Source organism: Gorilla gorilla, chromosome 2, assembly GCF_029281585.2.
Source record: "Gorilla gorilla gorilla isolate KB3781 chromosome 2, NHGRI_mGorGor1-v2.1_pri, whole genome shotgun sequence".
NCBI classification, from domain to species: Eukaryota; Metazoa; Chordata; class Mammalia; order Primates; family Hominidae; genus Gorilla; species Gorilla gorilla.
The window spans coordinates 200,950,300-200,966,647 of NC_086017.1; the positions used below are offsets into that span (position 1 = coordinate 200,950,300).

Below are 16,348 nucleotides of genomic sequence, written 5' to 3' on the forward strand. Positions count from 1 at the left end.
CAGTAGCATAAACATCATCTATTCACAGACACACACCAGCAAGATACGGGCTTTCCTGCAACATTACTTAAGCCAAAGGCTATTTCCCAGCATACTGAATTTCTTTTATTTATTCTTCCCCACCATCTTTCCACCTCCTTATTGCTAGGATCACAATCAATGTAAAAACAATTGTCCCCAGTTAAATGGACGCTTAGGACTAGAGCCTCTAATCTTACGTGTGTTGCTGGTACTACTGTCTGTTTAATATGTATATTAAATCTGATTAATATTAATATTTAATTATTAAGTATATTTAATATGCGTTAGTGCTTTAGAAGTGTTCCCAGGATGAAACTTGCATTTTTCCTCCACCAGCGTTTCGTCAGAACACACATGGTATCCAGATGACATCCATCAAGAAACGAAGATCCCCAGATGATGAACTGTTATACTTACCAGTAGGTCTTCCTTGGGTATTCATGGTTGCTTCATTTTAACCTTCTTTGAATGGGCTTTTACAGTATGATCATCATCTCGTTATCTGTGACAATGGGAAAGGAGGTGTCTTAGTCAGTTGAAGCTGCTACAACAAACTACCGTAGACTAGATGGCTTATAAACAACAGAAGTTTATTTTCTAGAGTCTGGAAGTCTGAGATCAAGGTGCCCCTACGGTCGGGTTCTGGTGAGAGTTCTCTTCTGAGTTGCAAACTGCCATTTTCTCCTTGTATTCTCATATAGTGGAGAGGGCTAGAGAGCTCTCTAGGGTGTTGTTTTTTTTTTTTTATAAGGGCACAAATCCCATTTATGAAGGCTCCACTCTCATGACCTAAATTACTTCCCAAAGGACTCACCTTCTAATGTCATCACAATGGGGTTAAAATTTCCATCTGTGAACTTTGGAAGGACACAAAACTTCAGTCCATAATGGGGAAGAGGGAAGACGGTTGAGAGCTGGTGATACAGAGGAGAGAAAATATGTGTTTTTTAAAATTAGAATATTATTCTTTCTCTCCACAGTTTTGGACTGTATTACTAGCATGAGCTTCTCTACTTACCTACCCACCCAACTAAAGCTAAACTCCTAACAGAATTTTTCTTACCCTAGTATTTAAAATTAATTTGTCCTTCATTATTTGAGAATGATAAGATTATGCTAGGCAGCATGGCCATAGAAATTTAGGCCGAAAATGTTGTCAGAAAAAGTTCACAAAATTGATAATGCAGCAATGATAGCCTTGACTTTGATGTCTTTTAGGCAGCACTATAAAGAAAGCCAAGCAAGGCAGAAGCCTGAATTACAGTTGGCCCTCCCTATCTGCCTGTTCCATATCTGCAGATTCAACCAATCACAGATCAAAAATAGTTGGAAAAAAACAATAAAAAAAACCAATCAAAATAATACAAATATAACAACAATATAGTATAACAACTAATTGCATGGCATTTACATTATATTAGATATTATAAGTAATCTAGAGGTAATTTTAAAGTATACAGAGGATATGCATAGGTTACATGCAAATACTACACCATTTTATATAAGGGACTTGAGCAACCTAGGATTTTAGTATCCATGGGGGCCAGATGGGGGTGGGTAGTCCTGGAATCAATGCTCTGCTGATATCAAAAGACAACTGTGTATGTAAATGGCCAGAAGTCTTAGCCCAATTATTATGTAAGAACCTCATTAATTCCTACAAGGGACATTACTTCTCTTGCAATCACTAATGAGATCAGTTTACTAGATTATGGTTGCAGTTAGTTAGTTGAATTCTTATTGCATTAGGTCTTTGCCATGTAGGGTGGCAATGACGTTTTGGTGGCTGGCATAGCCCTTGATGCCATCTAAAGTGATGACATGAGACACAGCCAAGCAGGGCCAGGAGATTTGACCATGAACTACTACCCTGGCATTGAACTAACGAAAGTCAACAGGTTTAGGTGTGCTGCACCTTCTTCCTCATCTTCTTTGGGTCCTGACTCTCAGGGGAATAAATTGCCAGTAGACCAATCAGACGGTGAGTTAGCTGAGATTCCCAGTGTCTTGTTTCTCAAGGTATATATGGAAACTGACTTGTGATGTTAAAGTAAAACTTTACCCTGATACACTAAATATTCCAAAAGTCTTAATATGTTTTCAGCTGATAAAGCAGGAACTGCTTGAAAAATTATTTTAAAATTTCAGTTTGTACTAAGAAGGAGGTATCCTTCTTAGTGTCATGTCTCAAGTTGAGAGAAGACTTAGCCTAAATAATTTATGGGTGAGGAAAAACTCCATTAATTTAATATATATTTTGTTGGTGTTTGGTGAGTGGCAAATATGCTAGACCTTGAGCATTTAGAGTTCAGTAGGATACAATTCTTACTTTCAACTACCTTGCCTCCAATTGAGGACACAAACAGTTATAATGTAATAAATAAATGTAATGTAATAAAATAAATATTCCTAGATCAAGGCCTAGTGCTGTGTGAGTACACAAGAAACTCCAAAGATGCAAAAACTGTAAGAGTAAGATCAAGAAAAGCTTCTCAGAGAAGGGGCCCCACAGCTGGGATGAGTAAGAGTTAATTCAACAAAAGGTGGAGAACATTTTTCGTTTCTGAATTCTGACTAATTCTGCCTCTCCTACTGGGTGCAGCAACTGGGGTAAGGCAGTTAAAGTGCCTAGGGTGCAAAATTTAAATAGTCACTCACACCCAAGGCAATGCACTTGTGCTAAGTGCCTCTCTTGCTTCACTCTAGTCCTGGCCCTGCTCATCCATTTTTTTGGTTTTTGTTTGTTTTGAAACAGGATCTCACTTTGTTGCCCATGTTGGAGTGTAGTGGCAGGATCATGGTTCACTGCAGCCTCAGACTCCCAGACTCCAGCAATCCTCCCACCTCACCTCCCCAGGTAGCTGGGACCACAGGTGTGGGCCACCACGCCCACTAATTTTTGCACATTTTGTAGAGAAGGAGTTTTTTTCCCAGGGTGGTCTTGAACTACTGAGCTCAAGCAATCTGTCCCCTCCCAAATTGCCGGGATTATAGGTGTGAGCCACCATGTCTGGCCCCTGCTCATAATTGTAAAAGCCTTTAAGAGCTTTTATTTAAAGATTTTAAGGGACTCTCTTAAAGAGAGAAACATATTTTATCCCACATGAAAACTTTTATCCTATCAGACATAGTTACAATCTATTCTTATGTTTTGTAGTAGTTTAGTTTTATGAAGGTGTTGCAAAAATGGTATTGGTGGATATGAATCATCTCATCGCTCCTAAGAGAAATATAGGATTGGGTTTCTATGCACCTCTGGTCACATATATTTCATCAACAGAATAATATATCACTTCATTTGTTGTGTGTTTCTGTTAAGAGACATTTTATTTAATATATACCGTTGACTCATTAACATCAGACTCATGGCCAATTAGCCTTATAACTCATGCCTGAATACAGTTTCTCTAACACACATATTTTCTCCGTAAGGCGTGGAACGACCTTCTCGCACTTAGGGACACTAGATAGCACTTCCGCACTGCCCTTGAGGGTCTTTTAAATAACAAAATCACCAATGAAAAGCACAAAAATGTAAAACACGTGATGCTAAATAGACCATGAAAAGAACGTGGGTTTACGGTATAAGAGCTACAAGATGACAGAGCATCTCCTTGTTTGAACCAGCTGGGAAGGCACACAGGTGACTCAAATTTTTCATCACTCTGCCCAGGTCTGAGTGACCACAAAAGGGCCAAGAGTATTGATTTTCACATTACAAATAAATGTTAGCAAATAAACAAATTGCGATTACGGAATCCTCAAATAATGAGGATTGACCACACTTCTAACAGTTCTACAGCTTTTCATGTTTCCTTCTTTCCTTCTGCTCACTCCCATAGGTGAGGGGCCGTGAGACTTATGAAATGCTGTTGAAGATCAAAGAGTCCCTGGAACTCATGCAGTACCTTCCTCAGCACACAATCGAAACGTACAGGCAACAGCAACAGCAGCAGCACCAGCACTTACTTCAGAAACAGTGAGTGTATCAACGTGTCATTTTAGGAGGCATGAGTGAGGGTGACTTTATTTGGATCAGCAATAGGGTGATTGATGAGCAATGTGGAACATAATGGGAGACAGCAGATTGTCATAGATTCAGATGACCTGGTGTGGCAACCCTCTTTCAGTTGCAACCTTTTTTACGTGTCTTATTATAACCTTCCCTTCGGAATTCCACTTATGTTCTGAAATTAAATACAAACCATTTCTGGTGAATTACAAAGAAACTCACACTAACAGTTCTCTTCTCTGTATGCCTGATCCATACACACTAACAGTAAGTACACACTCTATTTGGTAGTAATGTGTATATTTGAAAACATGAAATCTTTTCTCATCCCAATGGATTGTCTTATAAATCTCCTGGGATGCACACTATCCACTTTTGGGAATAACACTGTAGACCAGGGATAGCAAATAGGCTTTACTATAATATAAAGTGACTTGTTTGAATGCTGTAGTGAGAAGAATTCTGAGACCTAGTGCATGATAATTGGAGAAATATCTGGGTGCAGAAGGATAAGGTAGCATCATGTTGCCATATTTTAGCATCTCTGCTTTAGATTGTCTTCCAGCAGTACATTTTTTGCATAAATCAAGCCAGATTTTTCAAGTATATTACCATATACATATAACCTATTTATATATTAAGCTTTGCCTTGAATCTTGGATCTTTCCTAAAGTTATTTTATGACTGACTAGAATAGAATAGCTCTTATGAAAGGATGAGAGGTTGACCAATCAGGACCTTGTTTATATTTACCTTTCTGTGGTTAAAAATAATCACTTGTTAGTTTAATTAAAATATGATATGTGTCCTGGAAGTATTGTCAGAGACTCTGTAGATAAGTGTAAAATATATAAATTATGAGTCCACTTGAGTAATGTAGACTTTCAACTTCATACTTTAGGCAAAAAAGAAGTCAAAAACTTATCTTCCAGAGGCAAAGATTATATTTTACAATAGAAATGCAAATGAACAATAAAAATGGTTATTTTCTATGTTATTAGCTGTTGTAGGGAGTCAGCTATGGAAAATGTAATAAAGAGGGCTTATGATTATTATTATTATTATTGAGTCTCACTCTGTCACCCAGGTTGGAGTGCAGTGGCACTTTCTTGGCTCACTGCAACCTCTGCCTAGCGGGTTCAAGTGATTCTCCTGCCTCAGCCTCCCGAGTAGCTGGGATTAGAGGCACCTGCCACCATGCCTGGCAGATTTTTTGTATTTTTTAGTAGAGATGGGGTTTCACCATGTTAGCCAGGCTGGTCGCGAACTCCTGAACTCAGGTGATCCACCCACCTCGGCTTCCCAGAGTGCTGGGATTACAGGTGTGGGCCACTGTGCCGGCCTTGTTATTATGTTTTAATCAATATGAATGTATCTCTGATAGTGAAGAAACACTTTCTGAGCACCTGTTATCTGCAGAGTGGAGTAGACGGCAGGGAGAAAAGAGGCACATTCTCTGTTCAAAGGACTCTAAGCTATTTGAGCATCCAAGATCCTTTTTGGCCAGAAGGGATCTCACCATTTACTTTTAGCATAAAAGTTTTGCAAATTTTAATGGTATGGTTTTATTTGTAAGCCTGAGCAGAAAGTTTAATCACACAGTGTATTCTGAAGGAGAATTAGAACTCAGAGTTGCAGACACAATTTCCATTGCTAATCATATGGATGTTTTGGGATATCAGATGGAAATATATACTAACATATTTAAGTGGAAAATGATGTAGTTCTTATAAAACCATACAACCAGGATCAAAGAAACAGAGACCTGTAACATCATTTATAGACCCAGGAGGGATATCTACCTTTCCTAAGGTATGTGTGTCATGGTATTAAGAAACACCCTCAAATTTCCTCCTGTTCACTCTGAAAGTTTGACTATACCAAAATGACCTCCAAAATATCACTAAGTAATATATCATGCTGAACTAGTTGCTCTTCAGTATTCTTTCCTGTCTTTTTTTTTTTTTTTCAGTTAATAAGAAAAGGTCTCCTATGTAGTACAGGAATTGGCAAGCTGCTTTTTGTAAAGTCCTGGTAGTAAATATTTAGATTTTCTGGTCTATATTGTCTTTTGCAACTACTCAGCTCTGTGGTTGTAGCACAAAAACAGATGAAGATAATGCATAAAGGAAAGAGAGTGGCTGTTCCATAAATGGAACTTTATGGACCCTAAAATTTGAATTTCATATGATTTTCACATGCCGCGAAATATTATTCTCCTTTTGATTGTCCCTCCCCCTATTAAAAACTGTAGGCCGGGCGCGGTGGCTCACGCCTGTAATCCCAGCACTTTGGTAGGCCAAGGTGGGTGGATCACGAGGTCAGGAGCTCGAGACGAGCCTGGTCAATATGGTGAAACCCCGTCGCTACTAAAAATACAAAAATTAGCTGGGCATGGTGGCACGCACCTGTAGTCCCAGCTACTTGGGAGGCTGAGGCAGAAGAATCGCTTGAACCTGGGAGGCAGAGGTTGCGGTGAGCCAAGATTGTGCCACTGCACTCCAGCCTGGGCAGCAGAGAGAGACTTCATCTCAAAAAGAAAAAGAAAAAAAAAAACACACATACATATATGTATATATATGTATATATATATAAACTATTCTTAGCTTGCTGTAGTTTGATAGTCTGTCTTATAGATAAATGAGTGGATCTCCTTTCATTGCTTCTTGAGGCTCCAATTTTGTTTGATAGGTGTACTTGGAAGTTAATATGTATATTCCAAGCTAGAAAGTTATTAAAAGATTTTAGGAAATCCTAAAGTGGTTTTTCAGGTGGCATTTCAGTATCTAATAAAAACACCACCAGCCTTGAACAGATATCTTTTTTGTCTGAGAAAGTGAGGCATGCCCATCCAGATATAAAATGTAGTTAATGACACAACCTCATTGTCAGATGAGGCTGGAATAGTTGACTTGATTCACGTCACATATTCTTATTGAAGGTGTGCTATGTGAAAGCATTAAGGATAGAGGTGAGAAAGATGTAGCTCCTGTCTTCCCATGGTCTACAATTTAATGGTGAATTTCTAACCTTAACACTCTTGAGTTTGAAGAAAGCTCTGGAAATTTATTCTCAGCATTGTGCAAGTTAATAGGACAATTTTAAACAGTTTCCATGGATCATATGAGAAAAAGAATAGTTTCATGTCATTGTTTTAGAAACTTGACAAGCCAGGAGGATTGGCATCATTCAGTTCAGGGACATATGCTTAATGTATTTGTTTTTATGGCATACATGAAAATACATAACCCTCTTTTTCTATACGATGAGTATCCAGTGCTTATTGTCTGACCAGCTCACATTGCTCTAAAGGGAATTTTTTATTCATATTTCATAAAATAATCTGTGTCCCCAGAGAAGAAAACACATGTTAATATTGTGTTATTTTTAAAAGCACACAAGATTTTAGGGACATATTTACACTTTTTTGCATGTGTGGCCACAGATAGATAGTAAAGAACTAGTAGCTTCATAGTTCCCTGGTGTGTTCATTTAAATGTATTATATGCATGCTTTTGAGTTGGTATCTCACAGCTGTGATAACTTGTGCATGGAAATCTAACAGACTGCAAAATTAAATCTTTGCAAAATATAGACATTTGGTCTAATTATGTCTTTGTAACATTATATATACATGGGTCTCCAGTGATTGACATGCATCTATGTAAATCCTTCAGTTGAATTCTTCAGCTGAGTTTTTTTAGCTCTTATTTTCATGCAAATCTCCAAGAAAGAGCATGAATGACTAAACAAAGAAAAATGAAAATCTAATTTCCTGGCAATCATTTGAAAAGAATAAATCAGCTTGGAAAATACCTATAATAGCCTGTGATTTTCTTTCCAAAAATGTAGTACCAATTTTATGCTGGTAAGGAATCAATTTTGTATTTTTCTTTATAGTAGAGGGAAAATTAGTGGGAAGAGAACGTACTTTCTGTAAGGTGGCACTACAATATTTTTACTTTAATTACTTCTATTAGGTTCCCACTATGTGTTTTCTTCTGCCTGCTTTTCATTTGTGCATGGTTTTTCTTTTTAAAAAAATTTCTTCGCGTTTACCTTCATGATCATAGGCTTTATCGAAGATAGACTTTACAGAGCTGCTGTGAATCAAATTGTTATAGATACAAGTAGGCTTTATACTACGAAGAAATGTGATTTTAGTTGATTTGCTTACATTGGAATAAATATAGAGAGTTATGTTTCTAGATGCCAGAATCTAATAGAAAGATAAATCGGACCCTATCTTTAGACTTCTTGCCATCCTATTATCAAGGGGCATCGACGCTTAAGACAGCTTTGCAGAAGCCTCTTGAGACCTATTTAGCAACGTTTTGACTTCTGTACTTCAGATCAGTACTATTTCTTTTTTCATTTGTTAATTGTTTTCCCTTATTCTTGGCTTCCAACATAAAAGCGAGACTGACATCGCTTTGTTACAGTCTCGCTTAGGCTAGCTCTTACTTTCCTCTGGAAATTTATTTTTGAGTTTCTACAGGATGAATTTTATTTAAATGATAAAACAGATCTGTGACATCCTGATGAGCCCTTAGTGTTTCCTTCTCTTTTATGATTACTTGACAATTGTGGCTCATTAGTAACACAAGTCAGAGATTATTAGAACAAAGCAGGATCTCCAAGTCCATGGTTCCAGCGCCTCACACCATAGCCGGATAAACTGAGGCTCTGTGAATTTATAGCCAGTTTATAATAAAGCTAAGACTAGAATCAGATTTAGAACATAGAGCTCTTTGTAATGTTGTGTTCTGCTTCACTGGCAGTTAAGTAAGTAGTTAATTATAAAACTTAAACATCTATTTCCATTTTTCTGTCTCTTTTTTGTAGGATTGTTTTAGAGATGGGGTCTAGCTATTTTGCCCAGGCTGGACTTGGACTTCTGGGCTCAAGCGATCCCCTGCCTCAGCCTCCCAAGTAGCTGTGGACCACAGGCACACCCCACTGTGCCTGGCACGTTTTTCTGACTCTGTTGTTAGTTACTTGGTATTTATTCTTGTAGGTTCAGTTTAAAGTCCTGTATCTTTAAACTTGTTTGGCGATGGTTATCATCAAGAATATTGATATTTTTTCCTCAGATTCATGTATCTGAGAGAGAAGCAGGCAGTATTTTCAGGATTATCAATGTAGAAAAGAGAAAGGTACACAGCCTCCAAACTGATAGAAAATGTCAACACCATATTTCTAGGTTAGACAGAGGAATCCTCCACGTTTCCAGAATATCTGAAATTGCCAGCTTTATAGGTTAAAAACAGATGAATATTGATAATTTCATATGATTCACCCTTATAGTTATTATGGAACTACACGAGCTTTTACAGTTTCCTTTTTTTTTTTTTTTTGAGACAGAGTCTTGCTCTGTCACCCAGGCTAGAGTGCAGTGGCATGATCTCGGCTCACTGCAACATGTGCCTTCTGGGTTCGAACAATTCTCCTGCCTCAGCCTCCTGCATAGCTGGGATTACAGGTGCCTGCCACCATGCCCAGCTAATTTTTGTACTTTATATATATATATATATATATATATATATTTTTTTTTTTTAGTAGAGACAGGGTTTCACCATGTTGGCCAGGCTGGTCTCAAATCCCTGACGTTGTGATCCCCCCGACCTTGGCCTCACACAGTGCTGGGATTACAGGTGTGAACCACTGCGCCCAGCCTACAGTTTACTTTTGAATTTCATAGTTATGAAGTTTTCAAGGCAGAGATTTATTATCTCTGAATTGGTAATGAAGAAAAACCATAGAGACGGGTTTTCACTACGTTGGCCAGGCTGGTCTCAAACCCCTGACCTTGTGATCCCCCCAACCTTGGCCTCCCACAGTGCTGGGATTACAGGTGTGAGCCACCGCGCCCAGCCTACAGTTTACTTTTGAATTTCATAGTTATGAAGTTTTCAGGGCAGAGATTTATTATCTCTGAATTGGTAATGAAGAAAAAACTCAATGATTAATTAAACTCAGATAGATTAAATTACTTTTGTAACTTCTCTCACCTCATTGAGGAATCAGGCTCAGTCCTAGGTCTTATAGGTCTTTAGTTAGCTGTACATTGCTTCCCCATCCATTTTTATTCGGGCATATTCTGTTAAGATGATATCAATTCTTGCTGGTGACATGGTTTACTGAATCCTAGCATTAAGCAAATAAAAATGACTTTGTTCCTTTGAAAGGCATAGCCAAATGTGATTCAAGAAGCCAATCTGGGAAACAGTTTCCAAACAGTTCATGAGATTGCCCAACTTTCAGCAAAATAAAAGGGTTTATTTCTGGCATCCTCGTGGCGTAAATAATTTCTTAATTATGCAAAAAATTGCTTTCTCGGGTTTGATATATGCATTTATAGGCCGAGTTTTTTACTCAAAGGATTAAGGTATTTATCCATCTCAATCTGGGAATATCCAAAATACTCATTAAACAGTTCTTTGTAAATGCCTGATGCCACAGGCCCCATTCTGATAATATCATATTTCTCTATACCTCACACTTAGGCTAGACAAGAACTGTAATGAGGGATAATAATTGACCAGATGACATTTTACAAAAGATTCAAGTTTATTCTTCTTTCTTCATTCCTTTTTTTTTAATTGAGTCCAGTAAACCATATGCTAAGCACTGTGTTAAATACCTTGATCTACCTTGATCTACCTTATCTCAGTGGTCCTCGACTGAATCGCCTTGTGTAACTTATTAAAAATATGTTTTCCTGGACGCCAGCTTGTGTTGGAAGGGAGCCAGGAAAATGCATTTTTATCAGTTTCACAAGTGATTCTGATGTTTATTTCTGGTTAACTACTACAGCTTTATCCCATTTCTTCCGCATAAAAATCTTGAGAAGTCTCAGTAATTGTAAAAGAAGATAAATTGGAAGAACAAAAATAGCTTTTCAGGCAATCTATTCTGTCTATACTATGATCATGAAGGTATAAGGAGTGTGTTTCTATATTCAATTGATTTGAATAGATGAAGTCCTAAGCCTTCATTTTTTCTTTTCTCTGGTTCCTCTCTGCAGTCTCCTTTCAGCCTGCTTCAGGAATGAGCTTGTGGAGCCCCGGAGAGAAACTCCAAAACAGTCTGACGTCTTCTTTAGACATTCCAAGCCCCCAAACCGATCAGTGTACCCATAGAGCCCTATCTCTATATTTTAAGTGTGTGTGTTGTATTTCCATGTGTATATGTGAGTGTGTGTGTGTGTATGTGTGTGCGTGTGTATCTAGCCCTCATAAACAGGACTTGAAGACACTTTGGCTCAGAGACCCAACTGCTCAAAGGCACAAAGCCACTAGTGAGAGAATCTTTTGAAGGGACTCAAAACTTTACAAGAAAGGATGTTTTCTGCAGATTTTGTATCCTTAGACCGGCCGTTGGTGGGTGAGGAACCACTGTGTTTGTCTGTGAGCTTTCTGTTGTTTCCTGGGAGGGAGGGGTCAGGTGGGGAAAGGGGCATTAAGATGTTTATTGGAACCCTTTTCTGTCTTCTTCTGTTGTTTTTCTAAAATTCACAGGGAAGCTTTTGAGCAGGTCTCAAACTTAAGATGTCTTTTTAAGAAAAGGAGAAAAAAGTTGTTATTGTCTGTGCATAAGTAAGTTGTAGGTGACTGAGAGACTCAGTCAGACCCTTTTAATGCTGGTCATGTAATAATATTGCAAGTAGTAAGAAACGAAGGTGTCAAGTGTACTGCTGGGCAGCGAGGTGATCATTACCAAAAGTAATCAACTTTGTGGGTGGAGAGTTCTTTGTGAGAACTTGCATTATTTGTGTCCTCCCCTCATGTGTAGGTAGAACATTTCTTAATGCTGTGTACCTGCCTCTGCCACTGTATGTTGGCGTCTGTTATGCTAAAGTTTTTCTTGTACATGAAACCCTGGAAGACCTACTACGAAAAAAACTGTTGTTTGGCCCCCATAGCAGGTGAACTCATTTTGTGCTTTTAATAGAAAGACAAATCCACCCCAGTAATATTGCCCTTACGTAGTTGTTTACCATTATTCAAAGCTCAAAATAGAATTTGAAGCCCTCTCACAAAATCTGTGATTAATTTGCTTAATTAGAGCTTCTATCCCTCAAGCCTACCTACCATAAAACCAGCCATATTACTGATACTGTTCAGTGCATTTAGCCAGGAGACTTACGTTTTGAGTAAGTGAGATCCAAGCAGACGTGTTAAAATCAGCACTCCTGGACTGGAAATTAAAGATTGAAAGGGTAGACTACTCTTCTTTTTTTTACTCAAAAGTTTAGAGAATCTCTGTTTCTTTCCATTTTAAAAACATATTTTAAGATAATAGCATAAAGACTTTAAAAATGTTCCTCCCCTCCATCTTCCCACACCCAGTCACCAGCACTGTATTTTCTGTCACCAAGACAATGATTTCTTGTTATTGAGGCTGTTGCTTTTGTGGATGTGTGATTTTAATTTTCAATAAACTTTTGCATCTTGGTTTATCTTGCAGTTTTTTTGTTTCTGTCTCTCTCACTTTTTTCCCACTAAATACTAGAATATTCTCATGTAAGTGCTTGAAGTAGCATGTGTAGGTCTAAGGAACAAGAATAATAGTAGAATCATCACTTTGTTCCTACGTACATTTCTTCTGTCAGTATTTGGTATTTTTATTTAAGATACTCTGTATCAAGGTCATCAATCGTAACAAGGAACTAAAATGCCTAAACTAAGTTAAAAAAAGACTTTAGCTCTATGAGTTTTAAAGTTTGTCCTAGGAAGCCAGGCACCATAGAATCATTTATTGACATTCCTGACAAACCTCTAGTTGTATGTTAATTTGCCAAATTTACTAAAATGAATTTCAATCAAATCCAAATGTTTTAAATAACATGGCTTCTGTGACATAGACATTAGCAAATATTTGGCCAGAAATCAACAGTGGAACCTATTGTCCAATTTTTTTTTTTTTACTTATGTTTTGAGCCCTGAATAATTGCTTTTAAAAGCTTCATAAGAAGTTCTAACCAAAAAAAAAAAAAATTAGTATTTTAGATAAATATTTCAGAAAAAAAATCTTTATATTTGAGATAAAAGTATATCAGTAAAACCAGATGCTCCTGTTATATTTGCAAAGTGTTTTTCAATTGGTCTAATAACTTTGATTCACAAAGCCCTTAAAGGATTGGTGAGTATGTTTCGTTTTTTGATATTTGCTTTTCTTTCAGAAGGGTTTTTCTTTTCTTTCAGCCTTTTTTAAGTAAGTTTTTAATGTGTTTATAGTGACTTGTATATAAATGCACATATTTGAAATCATGGAAAATATTAGAAAATTACATTTTCCCATCTAGAGAATAAATGCTGCACTGTCTTTAGTAGCCGGATAACCCGGCTAGAGAGAAAGGTCACAGGTAGGCAGTGCTGGCTAAAATTGAGAGAAGATATGATTCTTTTTCTGATAGTCCATGTTTTCCCTTTCTGTTTTTTTTCCTGACCTTTCTCATAACGAGGTTGCTCTGCTCCGCCCTCAGTATCCCTTTCTGCTCCCAAATTCTTTACTCCAGAAATGGTTTGTTGAAATAGATTTAGCCTAAGCTATCACCAAATCCTACCAGAGGGTTGCTTTTTAATCAGCAATGGAAGATTTTAGCCAAAAGAAGGAATCTAGTGGAATTCTAGACACCTAGGAGGTAGATAGTGTAACTTGTGTCTGCGCAGGAATTTTCATATTCTACCACATAGATAGTCACTAGGGTTGGAACCAGAAAACCTGATTTTAAGTCCTATATGTCCTAAAACCACGTCTCGCTTTTCAATTTTGAATTTTATTCTTCGGAAACTGTGCAGAAGCTTATATTGTTAAAGTTAAGAACTGGGACTTGGCTTCACCAGGATTTTTCTCCAAAACTGGAAATACGTGAAATATGATTTTCTACATCTCTGTTACACTGAATTCTTAGAAAAATCTAGTGAGGCTCTAGAGAAAACAACCTGAGGTATACACCTTACGATTTTTTTCTGCTGACAGCTGGATTCTTACTTTTTTGGGTTTTGAATAGGAGAGGAGAGTGTAGGCAAGAAAACCAGAATGGTACAGGTCCTGTTATTCTTCTGAACACATTTTCCTTCTCTTTAGTTTCTCCAGAAATTTTTGGAATATTTCACTTAAGAACTATTATATTAAATTTGTAATTTTTTTAAAAAAAGGTTGTTCTTCAAGGCTTTCAAATTGGCTGAGTTTATTCAGCCTTGCTTCCTTTTTCACAGTATGTAGTTTTCAGAATGCTTCTTCTAGTTCAGTCATTTTGAAATTAATAATAGACAGACTACCTTGCTCCCCTTCCGTGTGGCTTTAAAACTCACTTTCATATTGAAGGGAAGGCATTCCGAATTTCTGACCTTTCCTGACTGTTAACCCCATTCAACTGTTCACCCTCATTTCTGAATATGTTCAATTAAGAATCCAACTCACCTCTGGCCACTTCCTCCTATTAATTCTTACATTGTTATCTTCTATGCCATGGGCCACATATCAGAGTGTTAAATATTTGAGGCTGGAGGGAAACAGTGAAAGAAGCTAAGAAGCTGATGTTTCCTGAGCACCTACAAATCACTGGACCCTGTCCAGGGCTGTTACATGATCTCATTCTTAATAGAAATCTTCTAGAGTAGGTACAATATCTAGGCTACAGGTTAAGAAAATGAGACTCAAGAAACTTGTACAACATCCTGCGTCACTAAGTTTGTGTTAGATGTTTTGATTGACTTAGAATCCATGTTCCTTCTTTCTTCATCTGTGGTTTCTGACCTACCCTCCTCAAATTAGTGGCTTATGATGAAAAATGGTAAATGAACTAATAAAATAGTCAAAAATAATAACCATAAGCTAAAGAAAACAGGAGGTTGTAACAGGAATTGTAAGAAGGAATTTACTCTGAGCGTCCAGAAAAAAAAAAATGCAAAACTTTTAAATGTATTTTTATTTTTCTAATTGTGGCTATTAATGATTCAAGCACTGCTTTCTATTAGCTCTTGCTGTACATTTGACTGGTTTGAGGAGGGACAGATAGAGAGGTCTACTCAGGTTACAGAGGACCAACTGCATCAGGAATATGGGCTACCTGGAATCTTAGGTACTTTTCAGTGAGCAAAGAGAATTGAAGAAACATCAGCTGGCAGAGAATCTCCTTACTGCCTTGCCCCAAGCTTTCCTATACTCTGATGTGGACTAATGGATGAGCCTAAGTGCAGCCATATGTGCTGACTCTTTGAAAAGGTTCCCCCACAGGGACGGAGTGGATTCAGAAGTGCTTGGTAGTAGCTGGAGTTACCTCCTTTACCCCTCTTCCGTCTTGGTCTCCTACATTTCTCTTACTACTTCATCGATTTCTTCTCCCCATAACCTAGAAAAAACAATAGGTGCCAGGAGACCTGGTTCTGCCCTCAGTGCATCCATTTAGCAACATGTGATCTTGGGCATATGTTTTTTCTTAGAACCTTATATTTACCCATATGTATATTTGGAATAGTAATTTCTGTCCATCTCTGCCCTGCTATACCATGACCTGCTTCACAAGGATGGTGTGACGATCATTCAGAAAATGTACAAAGAAGAGTTCGGTAACCTGAAATGTTTTATAGTTGGGAGGATTTATTGTATCAACACCAGTATATATATACAATGTGGATCTATAATTGTGAGTATTTGATAAGGGCTAAAGAGAAAAGTCAATGCCCTCCTACCTTAAAGGCAGTGATTGTAAAATACACCTGAATTGTTAATTTACATTAATTGACATGATAATTTATACACATTAAAATACAGCATATTGTTTGCATTCATCTAGCTGTGGCTCTCCATTGACATGGAATGGAGCCTTCCTTATTTTCATGTAATTATGGAGAGAATGCAGAGTGGCAGCTTCAAAGACCATCCCTACGATTGCAGCACCTAAGTGCTAGGGCCATTTTTAAAATGATTTTTTCAAATATGCCATATAGGCTTGGAACCTGGGTCCATTTACAGAGCCTCCAAAATTTGAATTATACATATATATGCAGATAAAACTCAAATAAAAAATTTTCTCCCCTTTAATGTAAATATGCCTGTGACAGGGAAAAGGTAAACAGGAACAACATAATTCGTTTTGTTTGAGAATTGTTAAAGGGGAGTTTTCCCATAACAGACTAGACACTTGCTTAAAGTCCAGTCTTCATTCTGTGGTCACAGTAATTCAATGTAGATGCTGCATAGTGTGTACATTTCTTCCTCATCTTCTCTTTTTCAGTTCTCATCATAGCCGTATAAGGTAGGATGGATTATTATATCCATTGCCTCCACTACTCTATGAGTGTCTCA

The 16,348-nt window shown here is 37.5% G+C and overlaps 1 protein-coding gene across 7 annotated transcripts in view; it reads left to right on the forward strand.

Moving 5' to 3' along the window:
* The window catches only part of TP63 (tumor protein p63), a 266,584-nt gene that overhangs the window by 238,344 nt on the left and 11,892 nt on the right, over positions 1-16,348 (forward strand). For 5 of the 7 annotated variants that reach the window (XM_063704457.1, XM_004038198.5, XM_019024803.4 and 2 more), the window contains 2 exons: positions 358-440; positions 3,864-4,000. In XM_063704457.1, coding sequence (XP_063560527.1) covers positions 358-440; positions 3,864-4,000 — 220 coding nt within the window. Of the gene's footprint in view, positions 1-357; positions 441-3,863; positions 4,001-11,060; positions 12,502-16,348 lie in introns of those variants that run through there. The other 2 variants (XM_004038203.5, XM_004038202.5) reach the window with 1 other exon arrangement.